The 16,894-nt window shown below is 44.5% G+C and overlaps 2 protein-coding genes across 4 annotated transcripts; one reads left to right on the top strand and one right to left on the bottom strand.

Annotated features, from left to right (window-relative positions):
* Positions 1-1,933: 1,933 nt before the first annotated feature.
* Positions 1,934-12,000, top strand: LOC104924663 (semaphorin-3F). Of its 2 annotated transcripts, none has more exons than XM_019255686.2 (18): positions 1,934-2,470; positions 4,211-4,349; positions 7,408-7,568; positions 7,676-7,738; positions 7,854-7,973; positions 8,156-8,249; positions 8,346-8,465; positions 8,598-8,743; positions 8,860-8,974; positions 9,064-9,133; positions 9,254-9,398; positions 9,494-9,716; positions 9,801-9,889; positions 9,972-10,013; positions 10,109-10,266; positions 10,368-10,435; positions 10,515-10,642; positions 11,014-12,000. In XM_019255686.2, exons 2-18 carry the CDS (start codon positions 4,238-4,240, stop codon positions 11,389-11,391), a joined length of 2,232 nt encoding a protein of 743 aa, XP_019111231.1. In that variant the 5' UTR covers positions 1,934-2,470; positions 4,211-4,237; the 3' UTR covers positions 11,392-12,000. The 2 variants fall into 2 exon arrangements, with proteins under 2 accessions (XP_019111231.1, XP_010736380.1); XM_010738078.3 differs by having other exon boundaries at positions 1,934-2,474; positions 4,213-4,349.
* Positions 11,836-16,832, bottom strand: wasb (WASP actin nucleation promoting factor b). Of its 2 annotated transcripts, none has more exons than XM_019255773.2 (11): positions 16,589-16,832; positions 15,632-15,772; positions 15,399-15,485; positions 15,157-15,253; positions 14,746-14,775; positions 14,612-14,647; positions 14,294-14,498; positions 14,017-14,195; positions 13,320-13,930; positions 13,099-13,210; positions 11,836-13,002 (listed from the first exon to the last, which is right to left on the bottom strand). In XM_019255773.2, the coding sequence occupies exons 1-11, from the start codon at positions 16,688-16,690 to the stop codon at positions 12,944-12,946; spliced, it is 1,659 nt and encodes a 552-aa protein (XP_019111318.1). In that variant the 5' UTR covers positions 16,691-16,832; the 3' UTR covers positions 11,836-12,943. The 2 variants fall into 2 exon arrangements, with proteins under 2 accessions (XP_019111318.1, XP_019111376.1); XM_019255831.2 differs by having other exon boundaries at positions 16,596-16,815.
* Between the last annotated feature and the right edge of the window lie 62 nt (positions 16,833-16,894).

The following is a 16,894-nucleotide window of genomic DNA, read 5'->3' as shown; positions in this document are numbered from 1 at the left end:
CTGTGGACACGTGGCAATGTTGGACTTCTGCAGACGGTGCTCCATCACTGAGTTGGCTGCAGCTGCAACAGAATGCCTGTACAGTGTGTTACAAAAAAAAAAAAAAACCTGCAATCACCTCCCTTACGTCCAATACTACAGTGCGAGGCGAGCGGAAAAGGCTGCAGCTGGAATGTGCGCCACGTACGCGCCCTTCATGTCAAAGATGTTTTTCCAAAGTAGCTCCCCATTGATAATCAATGATGTGTGAAGTTCATGGATGTCACGCAGCACCTGCTCCCTTTATATGGCATTTTTGATGTTTACATTTTTACCTGAACTGCAAGATAACAATTAGCAGGCTTGCACAGCCATGTGCAAAGTGTTGTGAATATAGAAACCTGCAGACTATTGTATAATTATTTTCCCCTCAATACCCTATAATTTCCTCTCAGGGTCATGGCTGTCTATCCCAGCACGCATTGGTGACGCCCTGGACTTGTCTTTCTGCAGCAGGGCATGTTGAAACACTCTTCAATTAATCAATATACTCTTGGACAGACCATCGGTAGGTCAAATAATGGGTTGCTTTTCCTCGAGGGGACAATACTCATCCCCTAGAATTGTCTTGATTGATGTGTCTGCAGGTCTGGGATTTATCTGGAGCCTATAGTCGGCCAGTCTACCTCTCATTTCACGCTACCTATCCATTAGACGAGAAGATCCTCCTGACAGAGCTTTTTTGTGGACCAGCAAAACAGACTGGTTGCTGTCAAATCCACACAATACAAAATCCATCCATCATACTGGAGGTAACAGGCCTGTTTCCTGCTGCAAAAAACCCATTCCACCGGTGAATGAAGGGATGCTGCTATCTCTTCAGCAAGTCGAGGCAGTGGTGGGTGCATGCTGGTCAGATAAGACGACAGGATGGCGCAGTCAGAGATACGGGTGACGTTAAATGCTGCTTAGGAAGTGGTTGGACGTGGTCAGTGTACCGGTGTTCATGGTCAAAGTTGAGTGCACGCGGAAACCTGAACTGGACACACACTCATGACTCATTTCCTTAGCTGGAAACAGAGGGGATGCCTCCTGTGGGGCGGGAAATGAAGACTCGCCCCCTCGGACACATCTTGACACACCATTGCTTGTGGATCACATTTGGCTGATGCCCAACTGGAGATAAGGTGCTTACATACTCTGAGCCCAAGAATGTGCATTAAAGATTAATTTCTTCAAATTAAAGCCCTGTGTGGCTCACCAGGAACCTGCCCTCCTCTGTGACCTTTTTTACACACCGACACACACCACATTGCCTCATGTGTTTATTCTATTTTACTGTCTTCCATTCACCCTTTTTTTTTTCTCCCCCTTTTGTGCTTTTAGTGCGCCCACACTGCGTCAGACCTCACCACAAATCCAGTAATGATGAGAGGCGCCCTGAAAGCTGTTTTAATTTCAAGCCCCAAGCCTCTGTTAACAGGATGGATGTCCTTTACATCCAGTGCCCCCCCTCTTTTCTCCACCACCACCCTTTTTTTTGTTGTTGCTTTGTCACCGTTGTCATGAGTGCTGGAGCCAGCCACAGAGGAATCCCAAGAATCTTTTTTTTTATCGGCTGACCTGAAGCTGAGGAGTTATGGTGACATTGTCCAAAGGAGGCAGCCTCGGCCCCCTTCTTTAATAGTGAATTTCATCCCCCTGCATCATGTATAAGAATAGACCGTGGCCCTCCTGGTGCATGAGAAAAAACATTTAAATAGAAAAAAACAGCAGCTCTCTGTCAGTCTATTCGGCTTTAATAAACTTTGCCAGGAGTGAACTATTCAAGTGACAATAGATGGATTGCAGTTTTTTTACAGTAGAGTGGTGGCAGTGTGTTAAATTCTCCATCAGCAGTGACAGGGTTAAATCATACCCATATGGTGTACCAAGAGGTTTGGTCCAATGCTGCTGTGGGCCAACAGGAGAGGGGAAGGCTGGGTGGGGGCAGAACAGAAGGGAGAGGACAGCAGGGCAGACACTCTCTCCACCAACACCTGCACCTGGTCACTTGATTCAAAGGATCAGTTTTAAAGGACCAAACATCCAGATCCATCCAGGCTTAAACTTTTTCTTTTTTCTTTCTTTGGTTGGTTGGGAAAGAGTGAAACAAGAAGCGTTCAGGGGATCTTTCTTTTTTCTTATGTTTCATGGAAGAAATCCCTTAATAGCGACTGATTTAGGCAGGCAGCTCTCTTTTCCTCTCCCTCTCTCTCTCTCTTTCTCTCTTTCTCTCTTCAGGGGAATTTGCAAATCTATCGGATTGTTTTATTCCTGCGCAGCGCTGCTCAAAGAAACACAGAGACAGAAGAGGGAAGAGATTTTTTTGTTCCAATCCCAGCTCCCGACGCGCAAAAAGCGGGGAATGCAGCGGTAACATCCCGCAAGTTTTTTGGGTCTGGATCCTCCAAAAAGGCGTCGAGAGAGAAAGTGTGTGAATTTAAAAAAAAAAGGTAAAAGGACATTTAACTTCCCTCTGGTTTAACTTTTAACTCATGTTTGGTTACTCTGTAGCGTGGTCTTAATGGTAGGTGACTGAAGTACAACACATTTGTTCGGTTCCTATTTCTGGATGTTGAGTTCACAGGTAAGTGCGCACTCCTCCGCGGAAAAAAAAGAACTAGAAATCCTATAATTATTTTTTTTTAAAAGGGGAAACCATATGTTATTACAGCCGAACTTTAATCTGTTCTGCCGGTACCACCCAGCTCAGAAAACCAGTAGAAATACAGTCATTCATACAAACATAAACATGCAGGCACATTTTTTATTATATTTTAGCTCCTGGTAGATGATTTTAGATCTTTATTTTGAAGTTATTATCCTTAGAATAATCCCATCCTCATCCTCAGGTTAAATAACATGTGTATCATAAATACATTTTTGCCCTGAAGCCTAAATATTAAAAAAATATATTCAAATAGGTTCTTAAAATGTGCCTGAATTTACATTTTTGGTGATTTATTCCTTTGTCATAAAGTGATCCACCGGATGATTATTTCTCTAGTGTGTGTCCATGTCATTTTTCATTACACATCTTATGCTGAATATGTATTATTAACAGTGAATACACAAAGATCAAGCTTCCCCTGGCGTGCAGATACATGGTGATACACTGTGTGATTAATGCCAGGAAGCCTCTTTGCGAGGCGTTCCCAGTGGCTCTTCTGTTTTTAATTTCCAAATGTTCAGCATGTCAGTCATTTCGGGTTTCATCATTCATAATTCTTAATGGGAACATATTTTTTTTGCATAATTTTTCCGACCACATGTAAATTAATGCTGTGTTGTGAAATCTAATGAGGATTTTGTGAAATCTCACTAGTTTTTCAGGATGACTACCTTCAGCCTTCAATTCAGGGCCACTGGAGGCCCTTGGCTACATGGATGCCATGAGAAAAAGAAAAAGCCTGTGGGATGGCTTATAGCCTGAGCAAAACACACCTTCAGGGAGACAATTTAATGGATGTTGTGGACTCAGCTTTTAGTATTCATAATTTATACGGGATCCTCTCCAGCAAAGTGCAGATGCATAATGAATGCTTGAGTTAAGGTCTAACAGTTAGGCTACGTTTCAACACCCCTAAACTGTCAGAAATTGTTTGAGCGAGGGGCTACCTGTGTCTTTGAACTGTCACGTATTTCACTCGTCAAATCCTGAAAGTACATCGACGTGCTTTGTTGAAATACTGAGCGAGAGAGAGAGAGAGAGAGAGGCCGAGGGAATCACTGATGGGCATCGCAGTCTTGTTTTGTGCAGTTTTCTAGGAAAATCTGGACCAAATATGTGTTTAAGAAAATGCACTATGTGTAATAACATGCACAGGATGAAGACAAGGAGACTTTAATCTCCCTTTTCAGACTTTTTCCATGTGACTGTGCTTGCAAATAGCATTAGACAGTCTTAACACATACCTCACTACATTTACACTTTAAATAAATAATAGGGCTGTCATATTTTCCAGAGCAGGTGTGAAGATTTGGACGTTGTTAACTCCAAGCCAAACTATACGTCTTGCCTTGGAAGGCTGCGGGCCAAACTTCTGATCAGAGAGATCAGAGGAAGAGAGAGAAGGAGAAGAGAGAGAGAGAGAGTGTGTCTTGCCTGTCCTTCCTTCTTTTTCTGTCTCGTATTTCTCATGGGGCTACTCTATAATAATAGTTCATTCCTTCTTTCTTTTTTTCGTCCAGATTTAGATCTCTGTGGGCTACCTGCATGACTGTTACCATGACAGCATCTGGAGCCCAACTCCTCCTGTTGGCCTTATGTGTTTACAGAGTGTCAGGCCTGCAGCAGTCTGCTCCGAGGGTTCGCCTCTCCTTCAAAGGTGAGCCCCGTACAGATTAACTAAACCCTCCTTTTGACAGCAGGGATTGTCGTAATAGTTTCTTTTTACTTACCTTGGTTTTTTTCTTCCACACAAAGTCACACACGCGCCCACGCACGCATCCACACACCAGCGGTTATGTTTCCTCTTTATACATATGTAAAGAAAGCATTTCCTGCCACATGTCAAACAGCGCAGCCCTGGAAACAAAAGGTGGATATTACGTGTGGTTAGTTACTGTTACAGTGCCCTTTGACAAAGTTTCTACCCACACCCTCGATCCTCATCCAGCACGCACCAAAGTCTGACCTGTCACTTCTTTGTAGTTGATGCCTGACATGATGACACAAAGAAGGAAGGAAACACCTGAAACCTGATCACGAGAGCAAAATTATATTTCAGAACTTCAACGTTTTGGCCGTGAGTTCAAAATGAAGGTGTAATCAGATCTTTTCAGATTTTTTTTTGTGTTTGTTGTAGGCATTCGGGATTTTCCCATGCAGTCTGCTGCTTCTTGCTGTCATTAACTCCTAACAGCAGGGATTCACGTTACAAATATGCGGATGACACCTTTGATCGAAACAATAGCGGATGATTACAGTCATCTTTACACCTCTATCACTAAAAGTGCACCTGCACATATGGGCTCAAACACACACGCACACGTGTCACACCTGAGGTACCTGTAAGCCAGAATTAGAGGTGTGAATCATTTTTTTTTTATAGCACGCTTTCATGTGGAGGCTTTGGTCCCCGGGTCAGGCCTAGGCAGCGTTAACATGTTTTGCTGTCTTGTCTTGTTGCAGCTGCAGCGATCCAAACGAGAAACTTTTATGATTATTTTTTGGGTTTTTTTTGTACGATTTCAACAAGACACATCTGAATCGGATTTAGAGGTGACCTAATCGTGAGATGTGTGGTTGATGACAACGGGCATTTGGATTTCTTCATGCAGCGCTGTTTCAAATTCGACTGATTTTGTAAGACTCGAACCAGCTGTCGACGTGCTGTTCGTGGCTCTCGTATAACGGTTTCATTTGAGTCTTGAGAGAGTAATTGCAGTGCATTTTTATATGACCTTTAACACTAATCCCTTTTCAGTAAACAGCTTATACACACACACACACACACACACACACACACACACACACACACCGGTGTGTTTTCTTGCAGCAGAGTAGTAAAGTGGTGTTCTGACCAATTACACAAGTTTGGTCTTGAACTTGATCATGTTCCTCCCTGTGTTAGATGCAGGAATTCACATCTGCACACAGCTCTCCATGTCAAGATTCACAGGGATTCATAGAAGTTTGTTCGGAGCAGCTGAGAGGTGTTTGCTTGTTAGATCGTTGGTTAGGTTTTACCAATAAAAAGAAAAAAGCAGCCACATTCCCAGACCTCGGTCGCCCTTCCCCCTCTAATACCAAACAAAAAGGAGAAAAGTTGGATTTACTCCCCAACTGTTTTTTCTGCCACTCTGAGGATTTATTGTTCATTGTTTGTGACACCGAGTTTCTTTGTTCCCTGAGGCGCCTGTGGAGGAGGTTTTTCGGGGCGGCTGGAGGACATGTGACTCTTCTAAACGAATGAACCGGCCTGAGTGACACTCTGGGGTACATGAGGCCCGCAGAGGATAGAGATCTTACATTGTTTCTTCTGTCGCCGGGAGATTGTGTCAGTTATACTCACTTCAAAAGGATGCGGGCCGGGTCTCGTTTGATAGAATTAGTCAGCATTGCTAGAGAGCGAAATGTGCACTGTAACTGAAGCCGTGTTCTTGGATCCCATGCCCCTCGCCATGCTGTCACCAGTGTGCTCATACTTGAGATAGGCTAAAACAGCACTGGTCATTAGTGCCTTGGTGACGCTATGTTGTCAAGTTGTAACATGAGAGCTTATAGTGGCTTCATACTATAACTGTGTGTCCTTCCTAGTGTTTCCCTATCAGTGTGAGAATGTTGTCAGGGGATAAGTGTTTGCTGAATGTTTACCAGATGATGGCAGTACATTGTTTGCTATTTTTGGAGAATGGAGACATGTATAGGGGTGTGGTGTTTCCACATTTAGCCTGTTCAGTGAATCCACTATGGCCCAGTGGAGTTTGTCCAGAGGCTTGTTATCCTGTGTTTACCTTTCAGGAACAGAACCGGACCTGGTCCCAAATCTAAGACTCCCATCTCATGTCGTCCGGAGATCCGATTGCATAGCTTATTTTAGTGGCACCTTGACTGCATCCTGTTAACATTGACCTCAAAAGGAAGATGGCAGGCACTTTGATGTAAATAAAGATTGCGCTTCCTCTCGAATCCCCGTAAGCCGGCTTCTGAGGGGCGTCTCTGAACATTTGTCATGATATAAGCCTGCTGTCTTTAACATGCCTGTGTTGTGTCCCAGTGTGCACATATGGTGGACAATATCTTACACACATGCCACAGATGTGTGTGTGTGTGTGTGTGTGTTTGTTCTGCTTTCTTTATGTGTTCAAGCCCATGCAGTGAATCGTTGGGAGAATGGAAACAAGTCACATTCGGAGTGCCGCGCTCAGTCCATTTGTCTCGCAGCAAATGAAAATTGTTCAATCAATGCTTTCAGGAGAACAAAAAAAAAAAAAGGAGAAGAAACGTTTTCCACTGCAGCGTGTCTTAACAGGCTACGCTCTGCTGAACACAATCCTGATCTTAAGAATTAGCTCCAAGTTCCACTGACCGTGTTTTCCTAAGGGTCCCCGCTTTTTCGGCCTAACTTCTCCGGGCATGTGGCGCCTTAAACTCAATCGCACAGTCAGGACACATAAAATATTCAGATCTTAAAAGGAAATATGTTTTTTTTTTTTTTTTAATGCACTAAGTTGAGTTATATTTAATCAGTGACACACATTTTCCAGAAAAGAAGTGAGAAGGGTTTTGTTCAAGGGACCACGAGTTCATCCAAGTTAGTAATGAAACATGTTAAAGGCATAAAGGGAATAATGTGAAGAGATTTTAAGAGGTGACCTCTGCTCCCCCTGCTGTTGGTTTCCCAAATGGGGTAATTTTTTATGAACACTTTTCACACACAGAACTGATGGACACAAGAGCAGCCCGGCCCTTCAGTTTCTCCTTCAACACCAGCGACTACCGCATCCTCCTGATGGATCAGGATCAGGGCCGTCTGTACCTTGGCAGCCGGGAGTACCTGGTGGCTCTGGATATGCACAATGTCAACAAGGAGCCCCTCATAGTGTGTACAAACTCTACCAGCTTGCTTATTCTTAAATCCAGTCTGCTATTCGGTTAAGTCCCCACATGCAGCGATTGTTAATAACCCAGTGTGTTTTGTTTTGCCAGATCCACTGGCCGGCGTCTGCAAAAAGAAAGGGGGAATGTCAGATGACAGGAAAGGGAAGACAGGTGGGATCGTGTGTTTACATCCTGCTCTTTCAGAATCCAAACATGCTGCTTTCAAGACGGGACAATGACGCCGATGGTGTTTGAATTCCACTTGCCTTTGTCCGTCTTTGTCCAGGGTGAATGTGCCAACTTTGTGCGGATGATAGAACCGTGGAACCGCACCCACCTCTACACCTGTGGAACGGGGGCGTACCAACCTATCTGCACGTTCATCAACAGAGGCTGGAGGGCAGAGGTGAACACAAAGACATTTACGGTGGAATTTACAGCAAAAGTCCCTCAGCAGTAGGCCTGGAAAGCGTTGTCCTGTTAAATATTTCAGGACTACAAACTGGGACACTGATTTGTTTATGATTTCCACCGCGCTCCCATGTGACGTTTTAGCGATCTATTTATATGCATACTCTCCCTCCGCAGGACTACCTGTTCAGGCTGGTCCCTGGGTACGTGGATTCAGGGAAGGGAAAATGTTCCTATGATCCAAAACAGGAGAACATTGCAACTCTAATCAGTAAGATATGCTTCATTTATAAGCACAGAATTGCTTGCTGTGCCGTATCACAAAGTCTAACAGTCTCTCTGTTCGCTTATTGTCTGACCTCTACAGATGGTAACCTATACGCAGGGGTCCATATCGACTTCATGAGTACAGATGCTGCTCTGTTTAGGACCATGGGAGGGAGAACAGCAATCAGGACAGAGCAGTATGATTCCAGGTGGCTCAACGGTGAGTAAGTGTGGGTGTGAGGAGGTAAATGTTGCTGATTACAGGTTACGGTTCCTCCTTTTTTTTTTTTTTTTTTTTTTTGACAACCACTTGCCTCAATCCTCTCTCTGCTTATCTGTTTTTATCCTCCAGAGCCGGTGTTTGTTCAGATCCAGCAGATCCCTGACAGTGCAGAAAGGAACGACGACAAGCTTTACTTCTTTTTCCGCGAGAAGAGTCTAGACTCGAGCAACGGGGCGAGCCCCAGTGTTTTAGCCAGGGTGGGAAGAGTTTGTCTGGTGAGCCAAACCACCGTCCCATAGGGGCCTTTTGTAGCGAAAATAAATGCGTCTTACCTTGTAATATGACACATGTCGCATGTATTGAGCCATGACCTAATTTCCTTCCTGTCTAGAATGATGAAGGAGGGCAGAAGTCCCTCGTGAACCGCTGGACGACGTTCCTGAAGGCTCGTCTTATCTGCTCGGTGATAGGCGAAGACGGAGTGGAGACGCGATTCGATGAACTACGTGAGGCCACAGTAAAATAACTGATAGCATTTTAATTGAAACGGCTTTTTTATAGCCGTCTTATTGATTTCGAATCATTCCTCTTGCAGGAGACGTGTTTATTCAGCCCACACAGGATGAGCGAAACCCCATGGTGTACGCTCTCTTCACTACAGCGGGGTGAGTTGTGTTTGGAGGTTTTTTTCCTTGTGGACAATTCATGCTTTAATTTCAGGGATTTCAGATTGCAAGCTGCCTCCTACTTCTACCTCTCACCATAATTGTCTGTTTTTGCTCAAGCTCTGTGTTCAAGGGCTCGGCAGTCTGTGTGTACTCCATGGCTGATATCCGCAATGTATTCAATGGACCGTTTGCCCACAAACATGGCCATAATTACCAATGGACAGAATACACTGGCAAGATTCCTTACCCACGGCCTGGAACAGTATGTTTTGGTCATGTTATCTCCAAAGTAATGCAACCATGTAAACCACAGACAGATCTGAACATGAACAAACCTCTTTTGTCTTCCCGGTCCAGTGTCCAGGAGGAACGTTCACTCCTGGTATCCGTTCTTCCAAGAACTTTTCGGACGAGGCCGTGAATTTCATCCGAGCACATCCCCTCATGTTCCATCCCGTTTATCCAATCCACCGTCGCCCCCTGGTGGTGAGAACGGGCGTGGACTACCGCTTCACTGCCCTGGTGGTGGATCAAGTGGATGCTGTGGATGGGCGCTACGAGGTGCTCTTCCTGGGGACAGGTGAGACAGCTGAAGACTAATGTCCGGAGGATTAGTTTGGCAAGAAGACGTCAGCTTAAATTTAAAACTTTTCTCTCCTTCTAGATCGAGGCACTGTCCAGAAAGTTATAGTTTTGCCGAAGGACCCGACAAGCATGGAGGAGCTGACACTGGAGGAGGTGGAGGTTTTTCGGGTATGTTTGAATTCCTGGAAAGACAAAAAAAATAATAATTTAATCTCGAAGATAAAGTGATTCATCTCTTTGTTCTTCACAGACCAGAGCTCCGGTCAAAACAATGAAGATATCATCTAAAAGAGTAAGAGACGAATCTGACTCGATGGTACACATTTCAAAGCTTATACCACGACAGAAACACACTGAGTTGAGTTTATTTTCCTTGTGTCGCCACAGCAACAGCTGTACGTGTCATCGGACGCAGGGTTGACCCAGGTGTCGCTGCACCGCTGTGGTGTGTACGGCAGGGCCTGCTCCGACTGCTGTCTGGCTCGGGACCCCTACTGTGCCTGGGATGGAGAGAGCTGCTCTGCCTTCACCCCGTCCACAAAGAGGTCAGGGACGTCTTGTGTCTTCAGAGCGCACTGTTTCTCTAGACTGGAACGCGAGGACGTGTTTGGGCCAGCTTAATTCTTACTTCTAATCTTTGTCGCAGGAGGAGCAGAAGACAGGACGTTAAACACGGTGACCCACTGAGGCAGTGCAGAGGATTCAATGCCAAAGGTGGGAAAAAAGATGTTTTAAAATTTGACTTTTATTTGAGGAGTTGTCACCGATTTCTTCTCTCTCTCTGTCTGTGCAGTGGAGAAACGTCTGAGGGAAACCGTGCAGTTTGGGGTGGAGGGCAGCAGCACCTTCTTGGAATGTCAGCCTCGCTCTCCCCAGGCCACCGTCAAGTGGCTCTTCCAGAGGGAAGGAAAGAGGAAACTGGTGAGGAAGAATAGTTACATTCTAGTGAATGTTAAAGGAAGGGCAAGTTAGACGAGAACACGAGGCCTATGCCAAGAAATATTCAGACACGTAACGCCCTGCAAAAGCCCCCAGCATAATATTATTACACTTGGCTTTTTATGGATTAAACAAACAAGATATAACATGATTATCTGTGAACTTCAGGCAGAACCAGGCTGGCTGTGTTCCCCTGTTTTTAATCATTATGCTACCAGCTGTAGCTTCATATTTACTGGACAGATATGAAAGTTGTATCTGGTTAAACTCTCAGAAAAAAGCAGTTTATTTCCCAAAGAACTTCCCCGTTGTTCTGTCTCTTAGACTTCTCTGTTGTCTTGTTCTTTCTGCAGCTCAATCGTTTGGGAGGTATTCTGAAAACCAACCATGGCGTCCTCCTGAAGACTCTCAACCAATCAGACGCGGGGCTCTACCACTGCCTCGCCACCGAGAACAACTTTAAACACACCGTGGCCCGCGTGGCACTGCGCATCCTGGATCGAGACATAGTTTTAGCTCTGACCGATCAAGATGAGGACGAAGGGCCCAAAACACGCCAAGCGGGACCTTACACGCAGTCATCCGTCGTCTCCACACCCTTCCCACCCGAGATTAGACTGATTAACCAGTACTGCCAGTCATACTGGGAACAACTCAGTCCAAAACAGCAGCAGCAGCGTAAGCGCACCAGCCGCAGACACACAGAGAGCCAGGACCAAGGCCTCGGCTAGAAGGCGGGAGTGACGCTGTCCAACACTGGCCTGTCTGGACTTTATGGTGGACTTTTATTCATGTTTGACATGCATGTTTGTGTGTCACCTCCATTCATTATGCGGGTGATGCTGTCATGCTGTTGTTAAAGTACCATATTGGTGGTTTTGCCAGCTGAGAAAGTACAAATTGTGTATATTTTACACAAGCTGTGACCATTTCCCCTCAAAAAACACTGACCATTTTTAGATTTATTTATCAGTTCACGTTACTTTTAGTAAGTTTTAATATCAACTTGCTCAGACTTGTGCCAGACGGCTATCATTGGTATTGTTTTAAAACCTTTTTCTTTTGGTATGTTCAGGTGCTCGTGGGAAACCCCGGCGTCTGTGACTTGAGAATCACTGTGGAAGATCAGCATTATTTGGTGCAAAAAAAAACTTTTCACCATGCACACACTTGCTTATTATGCGTCTTCTAAGTTTTATTTCACAACAACAACATGACTTGCACATGCACAGATTTTAGGGGCAGCTGATTCATAAAGGTCCTTGAATGCATCTTAAAAGAAGAGTTTTCAAAACAAACTGGACTTCCATTCAACTCTAATATTACTGTGATTAAAAAAACATAGACTGGTCATTGTGATGCATCACCTATTTCAGTGTGATGTGAAATATATGCAGGAGTCGGCTTCAACATGCAAAACCACAGACATGGTACTTTTAAGTATCCTGAAACAGAAATGTAATATATTAATTGTGAATATAATATATATGGTAATTGGATTACTCTTGTATTGTATGAAGATAATATGATGAATGCACATTTTGCATGCATACCTGTTGTTGCAAGTTGTACATTTTACTGTTGTTCCGTTTTCAGTCTTGGTGTGTAATGATGTTTGTAAGGTGTAATGTATTCTGTTAAGCTAATTCCATTGGATGTTGTCATATAATGACCTTGTCCTGTGCTCTAGTGACCTACAGTATGTGAGTGTTGAAGATATGTATAGCGTACAGTGTTCTTCCAGTTATGCACTTTGTCGGTGGTGGTATTCGAGGGAATTTTGGGGATCTTTGCACAGATGTATGAGAAAATGATACAGGAACATAATTTTTTTTTATGTACAGTATGTTATAAAAATGGGAATGAAATTGGCTCAGATTTAGTATTGATTGTTGGTGTTCTGTCATATGGTGTATTTACAGATCTTTTTCTAAAACAATGGCTCTTTTTTCTTTCTTTTTTTTTTAACGGAAACGCAAGGATAACAAGATATTTTCCAGCCGGCGCCACCGTTCACCCTCATTGTTGAGTCACACAGTGCTACGTACTGTCATGATGATGAACCCTACACTGGAAATGTTCAAACAAAATATATAAACATTTCAGAATTCTCTTAAACTTGTGTTATTTCAAGTCCTTTTTTTAATATTGAATTGTTTTTATTTAACCATCCACAGCTACTGTCATGTACAAGTCGGAAGGAACAGTACTGCAAGTGAGAAGTTTGAACCTAAAAATAGGGTTGAACTAAGTTCAAAATCCACACAAACATCAAGTGCTACATCAGTCATCCCATTCGTCGTCGTCGTCGTCCTCATCTCCGCCTTCATCTTCACTTTCATCTGCGAGAGAGGACAAAAATAATGTGTATATTTTAAAGATGTAAGACTTTTTTTTTCTTTTTGACACTTTCAGTTCATTAATGTTCTAATATTTACCAGACGAGTGGATGACTTTACTCCTCTTCTGCATGACCATCATGAGAGCACCAACGATGCCCTCCCCTGACTCTGGTGTTGTAGGTGGAGCTGCATCAGGAGTGTCTGTCACCTAAAAACACAAGGACAGCATTTAAGCATTCATCTTGGCTACAAACGTCCAAAATAAAATGTTCATTTTGATCTTTACAGCATGACTGGACAAATGTTTGTTGCTTTACATTTCTCAGCTTCTTCCCAAGTCGGATCTGATCCAGCAGAGCTCCTCTGCTGTCTCCTCCTCCAAAGGATGGAGCGGCAGGTGCTGGTGGGCCGCCGGAGAAAGGAGGAGGAGGAGGTGGGAAATCTGAAGACATAGAGGTTTGAGGGGGTGGAGGGGGCGGAGGAGGAGGAGGAGGAGGAGGGGGTGGGCCTCCTCCACCTCCACCTCCACCTCTGCTGGGCGTACATGGCACAGGAGGAGGTGGGAAACCCACGGAGCGCTGTTGGCTAGGAGGCGGCGGAGGAGGCATGCTGTGGGAGGATGGCGGTGGAGGTGGGGCATGGGAGAACCTCGAGGATGGCGGTGAGGGGAACTGAGAAGGTGGAGAGTGTGCTGGCGGTGGTGGAAGTGGAGGGCCGCCTCTGTTTGTTGGAGGAGGCGGGGGTGGCAAGCCTCCACGTGATGAAGGTGGTTGAGAGGACGGGGGCCCGCGCTGTGGCTGGCCTGGGATTGGAGGCAGGGGACCAGAGCGGCCTCGAGGAGGTGGAGGGTTTGGAGCAGATTGGCCAGAGCCTGGCACAGGAGGCAGAGGCCCTTGTCTGCCAGGTGGAGGTGGTGGAGGTCCAGAACCTTTGATGTAATTATGCATGAGAATTACGCACACGCTTTGGACCGTTACATTAGGCTGAGGAGCAGAAAGATGGAGTGAGTCTCACCTGCTCTGTTCGCCTCCCGTTTGACCGCCTCCATGCCTCCAGACTGCTCGATGACATTATAAATGAGCTGGGAGGTCTTTTCATCCTTCATCGCGTCTTCACTGATCCCAGCTTGGGAGAGCAGCTTCCACAGGTCAGGGTCAATGTTGTTGGGATCCCAGCCGACATGAGAAACATGCCTGACAGACAGGAAACAAAAAGGGAAACCCGCTTGATCCAACATCCTCTCTGGATATTAACCAAACTTCACCACCTGACAATGAGCTCAAACACTCACTTGAATCCACTGGGTGCCCCTATATCTGCTTTGGAGAGCTTGACGCCCTTTTTCTTGTTCTTATCCTTCTTATCCTTCTTTCCTTTGCTGCTCACCACCGAGGAAGCAGCAGGTGTAGGCATCGAGCGGTAGCGGGAAGTCTGGATATCTGGATTTTGGATGTCCACGGTGGCCATGTGAAAAGAGCCAGGGCTTCCAGGTGATGCTTTTAGGGGAAATACAGAACACATGCAGGGTGGTATGTTAACACTATTTAATGACTGCATCATTGGTGGGATTGACATCGGAGACACGTTGAAAGTGAAGCGAGTCACACACCTTTTTCAGGCGGGGTCGGAGGCAGGGAACCTCTATCTACAGAGACAGAAACAGAAATGGAGTGAAGAGATATTCTCACTCTCATAGCTCGCTCCAAATGCAAATGCAAATCAGGAAATGTGTTTCTATCTTACCACTGGGCGGCGGGGGGCGCTGTTTCTTGTCTGTCAGTGACAGGGAGGCGAGAGAAACCATTTTGCGTCACTTTACCACACCACAGCAGCAATATAAATCCAACTTTAATAGCCAATAAAGCAATTATCTTTTGTTTAAATGAGGAAGAGAGAGGTTATTTATTAGTTACTGGGATTTTAAAAAAATAATTTCTGTTTAATGGATGCAGAAGTCTCTGCAAGGACATGTAGGATGTTTTTGACAGGTTTATTTAAATTATTATTTTTTATTATTGTTTTACTGATTCATGTATAGCATGTATAGCATGTACACATGTGCAAATATAGCTATAGATGATTGCATTAAAAATATATTTCATGTTCCCCAATTTTATAAATAAACATCAGCGTCAGGCCTGTGACCCCTCTGACCTTGACGGTTGTGTCTTTGGTTGATTTTCTCCTCAACAGTATTTTGGAACTCGTCTGCTTCCTGTTGCGTCGCAAAGTTCAGTCCGACTTGACAATCCTGCGTTTGTTTAAGGGGCGAACAAAGAACCACGTTGACTTTTTTAAGATGTTGATGGTGTGCACACAAACAGGGCGTCACATCATAACACATCGACAGCAGCTAAAGAATTGAAGAGGAAGAGGTCAAATGAGGGAATGCTTACATCTGCAGCAAAGGTATGAAAGTACGGCAGTGGCGACGAGTAAACAATTTGGTTGTACAGCTCCTGTTCCCAGATTTGCCTCCCTGACTGTGGAAGAAACATGGTTAATATTAACCTTGTGTCACTGCTTAGTAACGCTTCAGCTCACACAACAGCAGCCATTAGATCATCAGTCTAAACGACGGCCTACACATCCTGATGCAGCCTTTTACACACACTGCCTGAGAGGTTACCTTCAAATCAAACATCCGTATGAAGTAGGAGCGCTGAGGGTTGTCTTTGACGAAGCAGACGACTCCGGTGTGCTGCAAGCTCCATGTGGATGGACTGTGAGGCAGAGCCATGTACAGCTGTGCTACTGCAGTGGACATGGACTAAAAAAAAAAACAACAGACAACATATACATATACAGAATATACAGATATGGCCTGATAGGACACTCGAGAGCATTTTATTGCATTTCACATGTAAATTTTACAGATACTGTGGTGAGGACTTCCTTGTCTGCTTTCATTTGTTCAGATAACAACTTCGAAGCACTCTGCTGTGCTGTAGTTAAATTTCCACTCTGGATATTTAAAGTCTGTAAAATGTGCATCTGATTAATATCTCGTGATCTACTGTAACATAAGTCTGACACAAGTGTAGTGTTCATATTACTAACTTCAACTTCCACTAAAACGTTAGCCTACACTCAGATCTAATTCTGACACCAGAGGAAGAAACAGTTCAGCAACCATTTCCTGTTACAGCTACCTCCTTTTTTTTTTTTTTTGATGACCTAATGTCAGAAACTCATAAAGTACATTTACATCAACTGAAAAAACAAGACTGGAATTCCCTGAATATATATAAAAAAAGAATATATAGAACAAATGAGGAAGATGTAAATAACAAAAAGTGAAAGTACAACAGTGGTGTTAGTAAAGTTAAGAGTGTGTGATGTAAATTCCTCAAGTCAGGGGTTCAACGAACGTGACACATAACCGATAATGTCCCAGAATTTACATTTACAGTACAAACCAGAACAACCTGTTCCCTCATGGATGGCTTTTCCTTTTCCTTTAAAGATTCCCTACCTCAGAAAGCAGACAAGTCAGAACAAATACAGGAGGATACCATCCTTCCAGTCAGCAACCACCTTCCCTCCCTCCCTCCCTCCCTCCCTCTCTGGTCAGTCCACAACTTACAGCACACCTTCTGCCCAGCAGCTCCTCCAACTTCTCATTCTCCTGTAGGCTCAACAGAGAGCTCCGTCTGCCCTCTGTTTTAGATTTGGATCCACGGCTCATGGCGCTCGAGTAAAAAGTCCCAGTTTTATTTTAACTTAAATGTGAGCAGCATTTGAAAAACAGAGCGTCCTCTCCACCACTGACAGCATACTGAGAGCTACAGTCAAGGAAGTTTCTCTTCTCTCTTCTCTATGCACACATCAACTCAAAGCAGGAAACGGCCAACCGCACTTCTCTAACCCCCACTTTTCTTCTTTCTCTCAG

Source organism: Larimichthys crocea, chromosome XV, assembly GCF_000972845.2.
Source record: "Larimichthys crocea isolate SSNF chromosome XV, L_crocea_2.0, whole genome shotgun sequence".
Classification (NCBI taxonomy): domain Eukaryota; kingdom Metazoa; phylum Chordata; class Actinopteri; family Sciaenidae; genus Larimichthys; species Larimichthys crocea.
This window is presented reverse-complemented; position numbering and strand designations above follow the sequence as displayed.